Raw genomic sequence first — 19,306 nt, forward strand, 5'->3', positions numbered from 1 at the left:
GGCCTAAGCAGAATAGCTTTGCGAAAGACGTTCGCGAACGTGAAACATGAGTTAGAAAAGGATAGAAATATATTCGTATCCTTTTCTATCTCATGCATTTCGTTCGCAAATGACTTTCGCGAATCTATTGTGCGTTAGCCTTAATTTTTCCAATATCAGAAGTTTTGAAAATTGGAAATTCTAAACAAGGAGATTTAGGGTTATGTTTCTCAAAATTGGCCTTATGTATAATACACATGTAGAAAACTCATGTATAATACCTGTATATTACACGTAAAATACCTTGTATTATACTCGAAGTTTTCTACGTACCCATCTCTGTCAAAAACTCATTACAACTTTGAACTTTTCCGACTTTTCCCAACAAAATGTCACATTTCAGATGTTCCTCACGATCAGACATGTCACATTTCAAAGTTGAAATCAGAGGTGTCACATATGGGAGATTATACTTTCCCAACCCTTAGTAGAAAACCAACGTCCAACTCTATCTTTATTTAGCTCTATGGTTCACCGAATGTATTATTGGATTTCCTTTCTTCTCACAAGTAGAAACAATAAAACAAGATTAAAAGTGAATTGTTAGTGTTTCTTATTTCAGTGAAAATTCAAGTGCCTCACAATGGCAGACAACGAACAAAAAGCAATGCAATTGATGGCAGAGGCAGAAAAAAAACTAACCTCCTCCAAAGGTTTCTTTGGTTCCCTTTTTGGGTGAGTTGTTATATCGATTTGCGCAACTTTGTCTGACCGACTTTTACAAATACAGAACAATATTTAAAGCACATGGATCTAGAGACAATAAATTCATTCTTTATTTTAAAATATATAAAACATTTAAGAAATTAGAAAATACTTGCAACGTCATTAAATATATATATATATATATATCTCTGTCAAAGATGGTTGCGTAGTTGATTCAAATATAATAGTGAGTCGACTCGTACAAAAATTGATGAAATATGTATAGAGATAAAAAGATTGATTGTCATTGACAACATATGTACATTATATATATGTATACGAAAGTAATAAAATATTGGACAAATTTAATACGCACTGTTTAGAATAATTATTCAACTATTATGTTAATAATTCTCCAATTTTTAATTCATTTACTTTGTGTAGATCTATTTTTTTATTGATTAAAAAGTTTACTTTTTCTCATGATATATTTATTGTCTTTTGTAGATTTTATAATAAACTATTATCTACAAACTAACATATTGTAAACAGTTTAATGTTTTCTGTGGTATATGTATATATATTTTTTTAAATTTTCAATGGAATTTAATAATTAAAATGTACTAATTAGAGGGTCATCAAAAGTGGAAGAAGCTGTAGAATGTTATCAGCGAGCAGCTAATATGTTTAAAATGGCAAAAAAATGGGGATCTGCAGGGAATGCATTTTGTGAAGCTGCAAATTTGCACGCTAAATCGGGAAGTCGACACGATGCAGCTACAAATTACGTTGACGCTGCTAATTGCTATAAGAAATCTGATCCCAATGGTACGATAATTTTGAAAAAAAATTTAATATGATTTAGAAACTACTTTCGTTTTTTTTTTTTTTTTAAATCAATTTTTCGAATATTAATTTGTTTTATAAATATTTAAATTTCAGAGGCTGTAAATTGTCTATTAAAGGCTATTGAGATTTATTTAGAAATGGGCCGTTTTACGATGGCTGCAAAACACCATCAAAGTATAGCTGAAATGTACGAAAGTGAAGCTGTTGATTTAGAACGTGCTGTACATCATTATGAACAAGCAGCTGATTATTTTCGTGGTGAAGAAAGCAATTCTTCAGCAAACAAGTGTCTTCTGAAAGTCGCTCAATACGCCGCCCAACTTGAAAATTATGAGAAGGCTATTCAAATTTACGAACAGGTAAAAGAGCCTTTTTCTTCAAAAAAAAAAAAAAAAAAAAAAAAAAAAAAAAAGAAAGAAAGAAATAAAAAAACAAAATTGTGAATAAATAAATATATTTGGTAAATTTCAGGTTGCCTCATCGTCACTGGAAAGTTCGTTACTCAAATACAGTGCAAAAGAATATTTCTTTAGAGCTGCTTTATGTCATCTTTGTGTTGATGTTCTTAATGCTCAACATGCCATTGAACGATATGAACAACAGTATCCAGCGTTTCAAGATTCCAGGGAGTATAAACTTATCAAAGTAATTATTACTTTTCGTAATAGAATTTTTTTCCTTTCATAATACTGCCGTTCTGATTTAAAAAGTCACTATCTACATTTTTGACGAAAAATGAGTTTTTTATATCGGAATCGTTATAAAAATTCGAATTTAACGGTGCATTAATTAAAAATATTAATTAGTTTTCGAGATAATTAGACCTTAATTAGCCTATCTATATATAAATTATTTTTTCGATTTTGAAAGACAGGTGAGAGTAAAAACACTTTTATTTAGACGACATTTTGGTAACTAGATTCGCTATCATCATCAAGTCACTTTAATAAAACAAAAAAGTTTAAAAAAAAAAAAATAATTTTAAAATAAATTAATAATTTTCAAGTTAAAAATTTTTTTTAATGAAATTAACACGTCAAACAAATTTTAAAATAATTAAAATATACCATTTTTGTGATTCTGAAAGTTAGAAAAAACCTTTTTTACAAATTTTTTATTTATTTTAATTATTTCGACGCCTTCCGTCGGGAAAATGTTTTTTTAGTTGTTACGTTACAACATGAAGTTAAACAAATTAATGAAAGACAATTCTTAATTATTCTTCAATTCAAGAAAATGTTATCTCAAAATTCAATGCAAGAAACTAGAGTTCATTATAATTCTTTCTTTCAATACAATTTTAATTTATAATTTAATGTTTACCTTACAAATACATAAACTTAATATTTCATTATTATTTTTATTTTTAAATAAGATTTTTTTGAAATCTTCTTGAAAAACGATTCTGTAATTTTAGTTTTCGTAAAAATTAAAATTTTTTAAAATCCATACGATTGATTGTTTAAAATCATGAAAAAAGCGTAAGAAAAATAATCGTGGAAGAAGTTGAATGTTTAAAGAATCACCAGTAAAATTTAAACCAATCAAAATTAACCTTGTTTAGGGGTAAACAATTTTTTGGGGCATTTTTTCAGAGCCTAAAAAATGATATTTCACTGTGAAAAATAAAAAAAATAAATTTTTAACTACCTACCACAAAAAAAGCCTATAAAAAAAAAAATAAAAGAAATTGTGAGAAAAGTTCAATTTTTAAATTTTCGAGAATTTTTAGTTTTTTGAAAAACTATTAACAAATTAATTGTTTTTTTTATTTTTCATATGATTTTATAATTTTAAATACTCAATATTGTCATAAAAAAAAATTTACAACCCCAATAATATTAAATATTATTAAATCATTTTTACTTCGGTGAGAAGATTTTCATCATCTAATGATAAATAATTTTCTCTCTTTATTCTTGAAATTTAGTATGAAAATTTTCCATTTTCCAAATCAGAATAATATTCTTTATTAAATATTAAGTTTGTTATTAACAAAATAACTTAATTTTCTTAAAATTTAAGAGATTTTTGAATTGAAATCAAGAAAGTTCATTAATTCTTTCAATCATTAACAAAACTACAATAGTGATTGATAATTAACGTTAATAATAATTGTGTTACTCACTCATGTTATTTTTTTATAATAAAATTATTTATTTATGGATTTTTTACAATTATAAAGTAAACAAAGAATATTTTTTTAAGGGGAGACACCATCCCCAATTTTGACCATTTTTCATCGACAATTTTTTCCCCCGCTTTTTTGATGCTTCTTAAGAATCTCTCGCATGGATTTTCAAAAAATAAAAATTCTAAAATGGTCAAAAATTAAAATTTTCTTTTTTTTTTTTACCACCTTATATGTTTTTAGGACCCAAATAATTCAAGAAAAAAAATATAACCTCGTTTAATAATTTAAATTTAAGTAGGTCAAAATTGGTGGTCCTGCCTCCCCTTAAAATTAAATATAAATTTTTATAGTGAAATTATATTTCAAGTTAGAGAAAATTATTTATCATTAGATAATGAAAAATCTTCTTTCTGAAGCTAAAAAGGAAAAAATTATTTAATAATAAATTTAATATTATTAAAAATTCTGTAAATCATGGACACTGATGTCGATTTATTTATTTACTGTTTTTTTTTTTTTTTAATTTTTTTGAAGTGTGAATTTTATAAAAAAAAAATGTTTAATTTGGTAATTACTTATTAATTTATTTTAATAATTTTTTTTATACATTTTTTTTTTATATAATCTTATGTGTATTTAAATGTATACTACTTTTTTGTGTTTTATTAAAGTCATCTGATGATGGTGTAGCGAATCTACATACCGAAACGTCGTCTTAAATAAAAGTGTTTTTACTTTTATCTATACAAAATTAAATTATTAATTTTTGTGAATTTTCATTAAACTGATTATTATCAATATTGCAGAAATTTTAATTGGATGACAATTAATTAGGCAGAAATTAAATTTGATCGAATCTTAATTTGTTTAAAACATTGTCTTGGAGAATATTAATTTTGCAAAGAGAAGGATTAGAATGAATATTAATTTTGCAAAATATTCATTAGCTCGAATCATGCGTCCCTTTCATAATATTCTATTTTTGATATTGCAAATTTTGAATTTAATTTATTTTCAGACACTTATAGAACATTTAGAGGAACAAAATGTGGAAGGTTTCACAGAAGCAGTTAAAGAATATGACTCAATTTCACGTCTTGATCAATGGTATACAACTGTTTTGTTACGTGTGAAGAAACAAGTCAACGACAACCCCGATTTGCGCTGATTATTTTCATTTGCCTTGAGGTACATTCCAGTGTCACTTTTCTTCCTCTGATCCCACGTGTACTCCTAACACTCCATTTTCGCTTGTAACGAACATAAAACAAAAAATGTTAACTACAAACACAATTCTCCTCATTTGGTCTTAATTTGTGCATTAAGACCAGTCATTCACGATACGATCATATTAAATTTCATTGAAAATTCGTTCAACTAGTAATCGCATATACATCATAGTTCATAAATAATCAGTGGTATATAAAAATGTAGTTAAACGTCAAGTACTATAATATCATCTCAATAATGCCCAAGGTTAATTTAGAAGCGTGTAATTAGCTAGGGATCTGTAAGTAGTCCTTTACATATATTTATTGCTATTGTTAAAACTTTATGGTGTATGTAATCACATAAAAAAAAGAAAACAACAACCCGTTTTTAATTCGGCTTCTAAAATATTATGTCAACATAAAAATAATCTACTGTAAGTCATGTTAATTAATATTTTTCGTACAAGTAATGAAGTAAATAATGCACGTTGATAATAATTCACAATTCTAGATTCGCAATAAACGGTCTCCTAAATTATTATAGATCAGTCGTATATATATATATATTGAAAGTGATTTAAAAAATAATAATAATTTTTATTATTCAAAAATGGAGAAATAATTATTAGTATCAATTGATATCATATTTTAAGTGTTTGGTTAAATTTAATTAAGAATATTATGTTATGTTTATGTGATATTTTGCGTTTACATATTTTATGTACTTTACGTATTTTAAACAGTTGTTACTCATGTTCAAGTTGATTAAAAATTTAAATTATTAACAATTACCTCAAAACTTTAAATTTTAGTTCATGAAACTTATTTTACATTTTAAAATTAATTTTTAATAATTTATTTTGTAATAATTCTTTTTTTCTAGAAGGTTAAATTTTGTTTTTCTATACACAATCTATAGAGGTAAATTATTACAATTTATTTAAAACATTTAAAATAAAAAATTATTATAGAATAATTTTACAATTAAAAATAAATAGTGTTGAAAAAAATTTGCAAACAATGCATATGCAGCTGAGACCAAAATAAATACATAATCAGTTCTGCATTTTGACGAAGAAGAGTTTTTTTTACTCTTGTTTTAGTTGAACATGAGTTTTATTGTTTATTTATATTTGTTGTTACATTTTTTAATGTATTTAATTTTCTAGTGTAAATTATTCACATATATTTGCTTTTTATTTTAATTAGGCAAAAAAAAATACAATAATTAGGTCAATAACAAATAACTTTAATATTGTTTTTGTCAGTTATGTATTTTCATTTTTATATTATTTATCTTGAATTTATTATAAGCATAATTTATTATAATATAAAATTTTTGTTTTGAAATAAAAAAAAAGAACATATTTTTATGTACCATTGTTTTATTATTTAATTTATTGTTTAAAACAATGAAGACTTAAAGTGTGAAAGAGGTAAGTTAAAAATATTTTTATAAATTTATTAATAAAAAAAATTGAAATTATAGTGAGCATAATTTATTGTAGTATAAATTTTGGGTTTGGAAATAAAAAAAGAACATATTTTTATTTACCATTGTTTTATTTTTTAATTTTAAAAAAAGTTTTTTTTTATTACAAAAAATTTAAATTCTTGAATTTATAATAAACATAATTTATTATTTATTTTACTTTTTTATTATAATATAAAATTTGGAAAGATATTTTTATTTACCATTGTTTTATTTTTTAATTCATATTTTCCAAAGAGAAGATTTAGTGTAAAAGATTTTTATAAATAAATTTATTAGATATTTAAAAAAATGAAATATACGTTATTAAAGGTGTTAATTTATTTCCCTACATTAACAAGAATAAAAAATTTTACTATTTTTCCAATATTTTGGATTTTTGAAAAATTACAATTTTTTCCAACATCGCTGCTACGAATTTTTATTGTTTGAAATTTTACGGGTCAATTTTAAATGACATTTTATCAGAATTTATATTAAATATTTAGTTATAAAATAAATTTCAAATAAAAGATTTGGGTTAAAATTTATAGTACACAAGTTTAAAATTAAAAAATACTTTGATAAGAGTTTATTAATTTAAAAATCTATGGTATGAAAACAGTGAACGAAACCCTTTAATAAAATGAAAAATATAACATGATGTTTATTAATATTATCCACGAAGTAGTATTTTTTTTTTTATACTACTTCGTGATATTATCACTAATTTTATTATTCAGATTTAATGTACAAAAAAAGTTGCTTTTAAAATATAATTATTTAACAATTTCTTCATATTTGTAAAATTTACAATGAATAAAGCAAATTTTTTGAGGTTATTTTTCTAGAAAGTAAAATATTAACATATAAAATTTTGTGTCAACTGTATCAGTTTCTAAATATTGTATATATTAATTAATTTACTAGTGATATTTAATTAAATATTATTATTTCTATATAGTTATTATCGTTTTTAATAGCAGGTGTCGTTCACTGTCAGGGTGTCGCGGTCACTGTACCTTTTACCCTATCAGTAAAGTAAATTTCGATGTATTAAAATTTCATTGGACACAAGTTTAATATTACTTTTTCGCAAATTTACATTTTTGAAGAGGATAGCAAGTCAAGTTTTTATAAAAATCTTTATTGCGGTAATAACGACAAATTTTTTTTTTTTTTTTTATTTAAAAATAGTTTTAATAATTTCAAATTGCCGGGTTTTGTTAGTATAACCTACCCTGACTGACATTTCGCGGTACGCACGCCGCACACGCACATTAATGTGATATATATGTTATCAGAGAATATAATGTATATCAATATATGAATTGGAGCAATAAAGTGTTGTAGTTTTTTTTTTAATTCCTCCTTTAAATTAATCCTGTAAGATAACTATAAAGATAATCAAGTTAATTTAAAAAAACTCGATAAAAAATAAAATTGTGATCTTTGATCGTCGATGGTGAATCCAGAGCGACTTTTAAAGTCTTAGTTTGCCTCGCCGATAAGACTATAACCTCACTTTGAAGGTGATTGAAGAAAAAGAACAAAATTAATACTGTATAAAAATAAAAGCATGGAGGGGACCAGAGAAACGGTGATTGTAAAAGAAAAAGAAAATGAGAAACCAGTTTTGCTTAGAAATGTGAAAGTGATTGTAAAGGTGAGAGGGGACCACTACTATCCCTCCATTGGAAATGTCAACGTGTCTTGTTCGTACCACAACAATCTGTAATATCAGTATTCTCGTCGGTTACTGCGAATCGTGAAGACTCCTTGACTTTGCGGAAATTCGTTGATAAATTTAGATAACAATCGATAATAAATATTACAATTTTTTTTTTTATTTTTATCGTGTAACAATAAACGTAATTTTTTTACACAATCATGGAAGTGAATTGTTTAAAAGAAAAACTTGAAAAATTTAATCAAGTACATTTACTTCGTTTTTGGGATAAAATTTCAGATCAAGAGAAATCAACTCTTTTTAAAGATATTTTAGAATTGGACCTACCGGAGGTCACGTCTTATTTTGCAAAATCATTAATTTCAATAAAAGCAAATCGTGAAAATTTAGATTCAAAAATAAAACCAATACCAGAAAATGTTTTTGAATCTGTATGTTCATCAACAAAAGAAAAATTAGAACAATACGAATTGACAGGATTAAAGGAAATTTCCGAAGGTCGAGTCGCTATACTTTTATTGGCTGGAGGTCAAGGTACTCGACTTGGTGTAAATTATCCCAAGGGAATGTATGATGTTGGACTTCCTTCACACAGCACTCTATTTCGTTTGCAAGCTTTAAGAATTCGTAAACTACAAGAACTTGCTGAAGAAAAATTCAAAAAACATGGTCATATTACATGGTACGCGGGAAAAATTATAATTTAGAATTTTATTTTAAGTTTATTCCAATAGAAAGTTCAGTGAGAGTATTAACATTTCTTTTTTTTTTTTGATACCCTTTTAAATGTCAAGATCATTCCAAAAAAAAATAGAAAGTGATTTTCTCATAAAATTGAGAATAATATTACAATATTTTTGTATGAATAGATTATAAAAATTTGATTGCAACAAAATTATTATTATTTATGACAACATATGGAAATTTTAATTAAGACAAAATTAGGTACATGAAAAATCATTGTATTTTACTTTCTCTTAAATATTTCATAATATTTGAAAAGAAATTTGAACTTTCCATTAAATGTGATAGTAACATAAATATAAAAACTTGTCTGTCTTATCAATTTCGTTCTAAAGATTTATTTTTTTATTATCATTAAATTGAAGTGTTTTTAAACATATTTTCTTAATACAATGTAAGCAATCAAATATTATTATTGGTCTCATAAATTGAAACTATTTATCAGAGTGGTCACTTAAATTTGCGAACAAAATTCAAAGTTTTTTCACGGATTTTATTTTCGATTAAAAAAAAAAATGTTCAGGTTTTTTAAAATTGAAATTTTATTACATAATTTTAAATTAAAAAATGATAATCATTTTGTTTAATATCGTTTCAAAATTATAAATTTTTTTTTAAAATGTGTATTTTTAAACTTTAAAAATTGAATTTAAAACCCTAAGATTTGACTTGAAATATAAAAAAAATCTTTCTTATGGCCTACATAACAATAAGCGTAAAAAAAATTAAAATTATTTTTAATATTTAAAAAATTCAACTATTGACAAAATTTTTTAACAAAAATACATGAGCCAAAAGTTTTAAACGTTCAAATAAACGAAATTTTTTTTGCAACTTCTTTAAGTACGAATTTTATTACAAAATATTGTTTTAAATATCTAAAAAGTAGTTATTAATTTTATAATTGTTTAATTCAATGTTTCATTTTACATTGCCATTATAATTTTTAATAATTTATAGATTTAAAAAAATATTTGTTCATTTGAACGTTCAAAACTTTTGGCTCGTCAAAAATACTCTAGTTTCTATTTAAAAAAAATTAAGTTGCATTGTTAATTGTGACGTAAATTATTTTTTAAAAAAATCAAAATTTTATCCAAAAATTTCGAAAGCAAATATTGTAAACGATTTTAAAGATTCCAAATTATCAAAAAATGTTATAATAAATTTTTGGGGAAAATTTTATTCAGCAAAATTATTTAAGCACAATTTTTACTTTATCAAAAATTCTAATTTGAAAATTTTGAAAATTAAAAAATCCTATCTGATTTTTTTGATCAGACATTATTAATTATTTTGGGAAAAGCTTATAAAGAAAGAAGAAAGATAATTTTTTAATGATTTTTAAAAAGAAAATGTTGATTTTTCAGAAAAAACAATTTTCATCTATTTTGTAAAAAAAATTAATAGTTTAAAAAAATGTCACAGAAAATTTTTTTTAGAGCATTCCTAGTACTGTTTGGCACAATTTTTAAATTCGTATTTTTCAGTCAATCAATTATAAAATTTGTTTTCAAAAATTTTTATTTTTTTATTTAAAAAAAAAAAAAAACGCTTTATTTCGAGGTAGACCAAAAATTTAGGAGAATTCATCACAAGTTTCAATTTAAAAAAAAATAAAAATGCGAATTTTTTTTAAAAAAATTTGAAGGTTGAATTAAAAATTCAAATGGAATTCACGGTTTTTTCGAGGCGTAACTAAATTCACGTTGTTTTTCCGGTTTTCAAGGATTCCAGGTTCAATGGCCACCCTGATTATAAATATTTTTATTTATTTTTTAAAACGCAGATTTTGGAGCGCATCTTTTTGGAGATATAATATTTTTAGAGCGCATGATTATCTCATAAAAATCATTAATCAGAATTTTTATTTTAAAGAATTTTATTAGAAATAATAATTTTTTTCTTACTAATTTTCATTTTTCGAATTAACATTTGACAGAATTTCTTTTTATACGAATTATTATTTAACAAAATTAACCGAATTTTTATATCGCTGATTTTTTATTTTATAATTATTTAATTTACATGATTTTTTATTTAAAAGAATTTTAATTAAACAGAATTCTCATTCAATCGAATTTTTAAATGATAGAAATTTCAATTTTCCGAATTTTCATTTGTTCGAAATTACAAATGCCCGAACAAAAAATCGACAAAAAGATTCGAGCGGAATTTTTAAAATTGACCAATTAGAAATTATCAAAGAAAATTGTGATTGGTCAATTTTAAAAAATTGCACCGAAATCTTTTTTTCGATTGTTTATTCGGACATTTTTGTAATTTCGGACAAATGAAAATTCGTTTTAAATATTCTATCAAATAAAAATTCGGACAAATGAAAATTCGGTAAATTGAAGTTTCTGTCATTTAAAAATTAGAATCACATAAAATTCGATTGAATGAGAATTCTATTAAATTAAAATTCTCTTTTAAAAAAAAATCATGTAAATTAAATGACTATAAAATAAAAAATTCTGCCAAACATAAATTTGGTAGTTAAAAATTTTGTTAAGTAAAAAATTCGTATAAATAGAAATTCCGTCAAATGCTAATTCAAAAAATGAAAATTCGTCTAAAATATAATTTTTAAAAAAATTTGTTTAAAATGAAAATTTTAATTAATAATTTTTATGGAATAATTAATTAATTATGCTTCTCACTTTTTTTTACATAAAGAATAATATAATTTTAGGTATATTATGACAAGTGAAGCAACTCACGAAACAACTTTATTATATTTTGAAAAAAATGATTATTTTGGATTAAAGAAAGAAAATATAAAAGCATTTAAACAAGAGATGCTACCCTGTTTTACTTTTGATGGTAAAATAATATTGGATGAAAAATGTCACATATCAAAAGCACCAGATGGAAATGGAGGACTTTATCGTGCATTAAAAATTCAAGGCGTATTGGATAATATGAAGAAGCGCGGAATAAATAGTGTACATGTATTTTCAGTAGACAATATTCTTGTTAAAATTGCTGATCCAATCTTTCTTGGATTTTGTTTATCAAGATCTGCGGATTGTGGAGTTAAAGTTGTACCAAAACGTTCGCCAAACGAAGCAGTGGGCGTTGTTTGTCAGGTACTTGATAAATTAAATTCTTTTTTTTTTTGGCAAATAAAGAATTAATATTTAAAAGAAAAAAATTTTTTATTCCTCAGGTAGAGGGACAATATCGTGTTGTTGAGTACAGTGAAATAACTTCAAAGACAGCTGAATTGAGAAACAATGATGGAGAATTAGTATTTAATGCTGGCAATATTTGTAATCATTATTTTACATTAGATTTTTTGTGTGCTGTTGGTAATGAACACGAGGGGGAACTTGATTTGCATGTTGCAAAAAAGAAGATTCCCTATATTAATGAGAATGGAATAAAAATAATTCCCAATTCTCCAAATGGAATTAAAGTTGAAAAATTTGTCTTTGATGTTTTTAAGTTTGCAAAAAATTTCGCAGTTTGGGAAACAATTCGAGAATGTGAATTTAGTGCTTTAAAAAATCCAGATGTCGCTGGATTTGATTGTCCATCAACTGTTCGTAAAGATTTAATGTCATTACAGAAAAAATGGCTAATTAATGCTGGTGCAATTTCCGTTAATGGAGACGTTGAAATTTCTCCTCTTTTATCATATGCAGGTGAAAATTTAGAAAAAATGGCTAAAGGAAAACATATTCATGGTCCAGTTGTTCTTTCCTCACATTTGTAAATATAGTTTTATTAAAAAATTTTAATAATAGATTTTACCATAATTTTAAAATGCTTCTAACATTGTTCTAAATTTACTTTTATTCTTTTTGTGAAGACAATAAAAAAAAAAAAAACGAAATTAGAAGCACTTGTGCCTTGAGCAATATTTATATCAGTGTACAAGATTAAAACATTCCAAGAACTGAACAGTCTATAGAATGATAACGATATTAATTTAATTATATATTGATTGTGATCATTTAGATTTTCATTCCCCCTGAATATTAATTTTTAAAAAATTTTAAAATAACTTTCGAGTGGTCAATTATGTAAAACAATTTTAAGTGTAATTAAAATGAATTTTATTATTTTGTAAAAATTAAACCATTTAAAATGTATGTCTCTAGTTCTAAATAAAATTAATTAAAAAAATGAAATATTTATGAATTATATCTAATTATAGTTTTCTTTATTTTATTCAAATATTTAACAAAAAATTGTAAAAAAAATGTATGTACAATTTAATATTTCGAAAACTAATTAATTAATTAAAAATTAATTTTTTGTTTTAAAATTAAAATAAATTATGAAAAGAAAATTAATGGAACACGTACATAGTATCCGTGGGACTAATAAGCTCATATTTATCTGTAGAACCTCCAATTGTTTGTAATTCTCCCACGAGTTCTTTTGGATCAATCTTCCTGGAAATTATCAAAGTTCTTTGTGTTTTTGGCCCGTAACTCTGTGATTTTAATCCCATTTGTTTGGCAACTCTAAAAATAAATAAAATTATAATTAAATAATATATTTATGAACAACATTTGTTTTGCTTTGCGTTTTATATTACTTACTGATGAACAATTGCTCGTTCTTCATTTGTGAAATCAGATGAAAACACTAAATCTTCTTTCATGTCACCTTTCATATAATCACGTAATACTTGATAACATTTTTTCTTAAGAACTTTCAAATTAGAATTATCTGGATGCAATCCCAATCCACTTTTACTTAGTTGCTGTTTCACTCTATGGTAAAGAGATTAATTTTCTTTTTTTTTTCATTTCATTTATATATATAAAAAAAAGAAATTTCTTGCGTAATAAAATTGGAACTTACGTGACTGGTTCAACGATTCCTTGTTCTTTTTTTCCGAGACCACCTCCTGACCAACCCATCAATTTCATTAATTTTTGTCCAATATTGTCTTCAGCCAATTCTGAAGATGAATTTCCTTCTACACCTCTAAGTTCGTTACTTGTTACTGATTCTTTTTTCATTGCTTTTTTCACTTTTATTGTATAATAATATTTCATTAAAACTTTTAAACCAGAACTTGCAGCTTCTTTCTTTGCCAATTTTTGATTTTGTCCTGAACCTTCTGAAAGCTTTTTGGAATTTATAAAAATAGTGCATTTACTGGAAATAAAAAAGAAAGTTTTCAATAATTAATTTATTTCCTCTTAATTTTCTTTTTGTCATGTAATTTTATAGAGACAGGAACTTTATGTTTATGATAAACGATTTTTTAAGAAATAATTTTTTAAAATGAAAAATTCTATTATTTTTTGACTGAAAAATATTTCCTGTAGTTTTTATTAATCAACAAATTATAAACAAAAGTATTTTTTGTTTAGATAAACAATTTTATAATTTTCCGTGTTAAATAAATTTTTATTTCTAATCGTTGATCATAAATGTTGCGTACTTAAGCATCGTAAAGATTAGAAGTTAATTTTATTACAGCAATAAAATTTTAGACGACTTTCACTTGAAAGTTTTAATATTTGAATGCATGAAAAACTTTATAGAAATTTTTTTAAAAAATTTCATTTAGACTTTTGAAATTGATTTGATGTTACGAAAAGATGTAATTAAAGTTTTTAATATCAATTAGGTAATTTAAAAAAAAAAGTAAAATACAAATTTTAATAAAAATAAATAAATTCTCTTGGAATTTAAACTAATGTTTAAAAAACAATATTTTTAAAATATATTTTTTAAAATCAGTAAATTATCAAAGAAATTTATTACAATTTTTTAAAAATGATAAAATTTGCAAGGAGCTTTTAGTTAAAAAAACGTTTATAAATAATACAATAAATATATAATAATAATGTATTATTATAATATTAATATTAAAATTATATAATAATTATTCTATTATTTAAATAATTTAATTTTGAAATATTTGCTATTGAATGTTTTGACATTAGTTTAAATGATTTTAAATTAAGAATTTTAAAAGTAATTCAATTTTTTTAAAAATAATAATAATTTTGGAAGATTTAAAATTGAAATTTTGAGAAATAATTCAATTTCAAAAGATTTCGTGAATTTTCTGACAATAATTAAATTTTACAGAACTAAAAATAATTTATGATAACATTTTTTAAAAGTAATTGAATTTTCAAAGATTTACAATTGATTGAACTTTAAGTAATTTTTAATTTAAAATTTTTGATGATTTCACTAAAAAATTTATTAGAAATTGCAGACAAAAATACAATAATTTGAAAACTTTTTATGTGAAAAATAGTTTCAGATAGTTGAATTTTCGACGAATATGATAAAAATCATTAAAAATAATTGAATTTCAGGAATAGTTTGTTATAATTGAAATTATTAAATTTCAAAAAATTTTAAATGGATAATTTCAGAAATAATTAAATTTTAGAAGCTTTTAATATGAAATTTTCGGAAATAATTGAATTTCAAAAGATTGTGTTAAATTTGAGACAATAATTATAAGGGTTAATTTTTAGTGATTTCTGTTGATGAAGAATTTATTAGAAATCACATACAAGAATTGAATTCCAAAAGTTTTCAATTGAAAAATGCTTTCAGATAATTGAATTTTCGAAAAGTATTCTAAAAATCATTAAAAATAATTCAAATTTTTGCAGAATAATGAAATTTCAAGTGATTTTGAATTAAAAATTTTTGGTAATTTTATTTGCTAATTTTTTTAAAATTATAAACAATTATTAAATTTCATAAAAATTTTAAATTGAAAAATAATTTAAGAAAATTGAATTTGTGAAGAATTTCATTAAAATTATTAAAAATAATTAATTTAGTGAAGAATTTTAATTAAAAATTTGTTAAAAATTAAAAATGAAATAAAGAAGATCTGAAAAAAATCTGCATTGTATACTAAAAAAATTTTTTTTAATGTAAAAAAAAAAATTTTTAAAGTTGCATTTTATTAAAATAAGTCGAAAAAAGTCGTATTTTTGAAAAAAAGTTGGAAAAAGACGTATAATCCGAGGCCTGTATACTTAAATTTTCCATGTATTTTAATGGGAAAATATTTAAATAATTGGATTATGTACCTATTGAAGATCATGATTTTTTGATATAAAAAAATTGAGATTTAAAAGTTTCGACAGTTAATATATAAAAAAAAGGTGAATCTTGAAAAAAAATATTGCTAATTTAGAAAACTTTGAAAAGGTCTTAATTTTTTTTTCAAAAGTTGCTGAACTCTCTTTATTATTTTTTTAAAAATAATATTTAATGGTAGTTAAAATTTTAGATACTTTTTCGTTTTAATAATTTTGAACTTAAGTAAAAATTTCTCAGATGTAAAGCATAATAAAAGTAAAAAAATAAATTTTTTAAAAGCATAATTACAACTTTTTTTAAAAGCATAAATCGTCTTTGTGAAAAGCATAAAGTTCCTGTCTCTATTTGTATAAATATAAATTAATCAAACCTTATTTCTGTATTATTTTTGTCAAATTTAATATCTAAAGCACCTCCACGTGCAGTAACTGCTCTAGATATAATACTTTGAGGTGCATCATCTGGATATTCAAATAAAACAAGATTTCCAAAGGGAGGTAAAATATTACTTTTATGATCGTCGAATTTTGCTTTTTTACAAGGAACCAAATCATCATCATCATTATCATCATCTTGTTCTGATGCGGGAAAATTACTCAAGACAGGTTCCGGCTTATTACTAATTTGTACGTGATCATTAGGTCTTTGTCCTTAAAAAAGAAAAAAATTTACTTTTATCATTAAATTTATAACAAAAAAAAAAGAACGAAACCTTAAACGATTTTTTTATTTTCTTTCTAAAGACATTTAAATTTGTAAACTCACAATTTTTCAAAGTACCTTTGGCTTTGGAACTTGCGGCGTCCGAAGCTTTAACAAAGGTTCTTTGTAATTTCGTTTTTTGTTTTTCTCTGTATTCTTCTGCGACATTATGTGATAATTCTGCTATAAGATCCATTGTTTCTTGTGGATAACTAATTGTGCAAATTTTTATATAAATTTTTGAGAATTTATCAAAACTTATAACAATTCTCGTGATTTTGAGGTTAAAGGCTAATTAAACAAAAAGAAAAATATATATATATCATAAAACTCACCGGCATCCCAAAAATTCTACATTTGTAAAAACTTGAGCTAAACAAACTAATTCATCCTCTGGAAATTTGTCTTTGTGAGCAAGAAGAAATCGTCTTCTTAATTCCCAATGTTCTTCACATTCGTGCTCTTGTTTGTGTTGTTCCACATCCCAGTCTTGTGTAGAACTCATTTTTACAATATATATATTTTTTTTTTTACAGAAAATTATAAACACATATACAGAAAAATTCAATGAAAACTAGATAAAATCACATTCAATTTTTTTGGTGTTAAATGGATGAGTTTTAATAAATTATTTATTAACAAAACATGCGGCTTTATGAACCAGAGACTCAAGACTCAACAGATGAAGCGCCTCTGTCGCACAATTGTAAAATATTGAGACGATTGTTTGTTGTTACCATCGGAGCTGCTACCATTAAAAACTTAATTTTATATTTTTTGGTTGACTTTTTATTAAATTATATAATTATGTACAATTTTTATTCTGATTTTGTAAAATAGTAAAAATTAAGAACAATATCCCTGCTGAAAATAACCAAGTGGATTTCCACTTGGAAATCCACCTAAAAAACCACATGGATATTAATAAATTTTCAGATGGCTTTATGAAACTGGATTTCCATGTGGATTTCCAAATAATTCCGAAAATCCATATGGAATTTGAAAAGCATTCCAAATGCAATTTTTTTCAATCGAAAAACAGAAATGCAACAAATGCTATTTTTGCAAGATCCCATTTCAGGATTTCTTCCAATTTTTTCTTACAAAATTCCATGATATTTCAGTGATTTCCAGGTGATAATTGATAAAATTATAATGATATATTGATACTTACCATAAATGTAAACCAGGTAGGTCATGACGAATTAATAAAATACTGAAAATAAATCATATCTGTAAAACATGAACAGCTTAATATTAAAAAATTTTTTGTCGGTTAAAAAAATGTTTTCTCCTGCATCTCTTTTGCAGAAAATTTTAGCAATATGAAGCACTATAATAATTCTATCAGCAATGGAGTAGGTACCCTATAGGTTACGCCTACAGAAGATGCTGTGTAGAATTATTTGTTATTACCTTATTACTTACTATTATTTATTATTTTTATCAAGTTAATTAAATTAAATTTGCGTCAAAAAGTCTATTAAGACACTCTTTCTAAAATAATGAGAAATGGTGAGTCTACAAGGGTACCAATTACAACTTATATTTCCGCTTTATAATATATTCTAAAATTAAAGTTGTAAAATTTTTACCTGGATTTCCACGTGGATTGATTTAAATCTCCAGATGGATTTTCAAGTAAAATATTCATATTGATTTTTTTAACTTCTTATTAGCTATACTGCTGAAAATAAGGGCAACATTACTGCAATTTTAGGTGATATAAGGGTACATGCAGCACAAATATAAAATTCTATATAAAATTGAAACTAAAAAATGGGCCCTACGTAATAACATTCTTGAGAACTTTATTTATGCCAGTTAAAAAAATTATTTCTATGTTTCGAATATTGTACGCATATTTATTTGAATAATACAATTGTTATATGCAAAACCGACAAAATAGCTCAGATGGTTAAATCCTCTGGCTTTGCGGTCGGGGCGAGCCTGGGTTCGCTCCCCGCCCGTTAGCCTGGGATTTTTTCCGGCAAGTGAGTTATTGTGAGCGAGAGATTTGACGTCGAGGACTTGGTTGTGTAATATTCGAGGCTTCTTGCTTCGAATTTATACATCCAAGACTCGGACATAAATCGGCTGTACTCAGTAGAATTTTTCCGCAATTTTTTTAGCTACTCTGATCAGAAAGGGTCAGGCGAATGCGAGTACTTCGAATAAAAGTCGGCTACGGAACGCAAAGGAGGGAATTATAAAATGTAGTGAGTTGTAAAGTTTCGATAAGTTGAGAGGAAATTGTAAAGACCTCTAAGAGGTATAAAAAATTATAACTATAATTATTTTATGCTTATTTAAATGATATTCAGCTATGTTGAACTTGATAAAAAGTTCTTTTAGATGTACATATTTTACTTTTTTAGGTTGATATATACTAACAGACAAAAGTTTGTGACATAAATATATAATTAATATATAATTAATTAATTTTTGTGATATTTCAAACAGTTTTTGTTGATATTCAAAAAATTAATTGAAAATAAAATTACTTTTTAATTTTTAAATATTCCCTAATGTCACTAACTTCCTAATCGGCCTGTAGCGGTCGTGACTCCTTAAACTGACCAAAAAAGTTATATTTTTCGTAATATTTTTATTTAAAAAATTAATCCGAAAAACCGAAACATTAGGTCTTAAAAGTTTCGTCTAAAACTTTGTCACAACTTATATAAAATATTTTAATTAAAACTGATCAAAAAAGCTTACTTTTAACATTTTTAGATTTTTGAAACATCAATAACAACGCATAGTTACCA

The 19,306-nt window shown here is 24.0% G+C and overlaps 3 protein-coding genes across 3 annotated transcripts; 2 read left to right on the forward strand and 1 right to left on the reverse strand.

Moving 5' to 3' along the window:
- Positions 1–476: 476 nt before the first annotated feature.
- LOC127279611 (alpha-soluble NSF attachment protein) lies at positions 477–6,251 on the forward strand. Its single transcript, XM_051302060.1, has 5 exons — positions 477–714; positions 1,316–1,512; positions 1,627–1,892; positions 2,005–2,178; positions 4,686–6,251. The coding sequence occupies exons 1-5, from the start codon at positions 623–625 to the stop codon at positions 4,833–4,835; spliced, it is 879 nt and encodes a 292-aa protein (XP_051158017.1). The 5' UTR covers positions 477–622; the 3' UTR covers positions 4,836–6,251.
- Positions 6,252–7,617: 1,366 nt separating this feature from the next.
- On the forward strand, positions 7,618–12,922 carry LOC127279614 (UDP-N-acetylhexosamine pyrophosphorylase). Its single transcript, XM_051302063.1, has 3 exons — positions 7,618–8,721; positions 11,479–11,875; positions 11,956–12,922. Exons 1-3 carry the CDS (start codon positions 8,240–8,242, stop codon positions 12,502–12,504), a joined length of 1,428 nt encoding a protein of 475 aa, XP_051158020.1. The 5' UTR covers positions 7,618–8,239; the 3' UTR covers positions 12,505–12,922.
- Positions 12,923–12,932: 10 nt separating this feature from the next.
- On the reverse strand, positions 12,933–17,226 carry LOC127279615 (uncharacterized). The gene is made up of 6 exons (XM_051302064.1): positions 16,871–17,226; positions 16,614–16,747; positions 16,204–16,483; positions 13,605–13,904; positions 13,340–13,513; positions 12,933–13,261 (listed from the first exon to the last, which is right to left on the reverse strand). The coding sequence occupies exons 1-6, from the start codon at positions 17,038–17,040 to the stop codon at positions 13,084–13,086; spliced, it is 1,236 nt and encodes a 411-aa protein (XP_051158021.1). The 5' UTR covers positions 17,041–17,226; the 3' UTR covers positions 12,933–13,083.
- Positions 17,227–19,306: the final 2,080 nt, after the last annotated feature.

This window comes from Leptopilina boulardi, unplaced genomic scaffold, assembly GCF_019393585.1.
Source record: "Leptopilina boulardi isolate dan_hultmark-lab unplaced genomic scaffold, ZJU_Lbou_2.1 LbouV2_221, whole genome shotgun sequence".
Classification (NCBI taxonomy): Eukaryota; Metazoa; Arthropoda; class Insecta; order Hymenoptera; family Figitidae; genus Leptopilina; species Leptopilina boulardi.

Bases quoted from the DNA above. Each gene is read 5' to 3' on its own strand.
- LOC127279611 (XM_051302060.1), top strand. From the start codon at position 623: ATGGCAGACAACGAACAAAAAGCAATGCAATTGATGGCAGAGGCAGAA. The intron at 1,893-2,004 runs GTAAAAGAGCCT...GGTAAATTTCAG, and splicing joins CTATTCAAATTTACGAACAG to GTTGCCTCATCGTCACTGGA. The intron at 2,179-4,685 runs GTAATTATTACT...ATTTATTTTCAG, and splicing joins GGGAGTATAAACTTATCAAA to ACACTTATAGAACATTTAGA.
- LOC127279614 (XM_051302063.1), top strand. From the start codon at position 8,240: ATGGAAGTGAATTGTTTAAAAGAAAAACTTGAAAAATTTAATCAAGTA. The intron at 8,722-11,478 runs GTACGCGGGAAA...ATATAATTTTAG, and splicing joins AAACATGGTCATATTACATG to GTATATTATGACAAGTGAAG. The intron at 11,876-11,955 runs GTACTTGATAAA...TTTATTCCTCAG, and splicing joins CAGTGGGCGTTGTTTGTCAG to GTAGAGGGACAATATCGTGT.
- LOC127279615 (XM_051302064.1), bottom strand. From the start codon at position 17,040: ATGAGTTCTACACAAGACTGGGATGTGGAACAACACAAACAAGAGCAC. The intron at 13,905-16,203 runs GTTTGATTAATT...TTTTATTTCCAG, and splicing joins AAAAATAATACAGAAATAAG to TAAATGCACTATTTTTATAA. The intron at 13,514-13,604 runs GTAAGTTCCAAT...TCTTTACCATAG, and splicing joins GGAATCGTTGAACCAGTCAC to AGTGAAACAGCAACTAAGTA.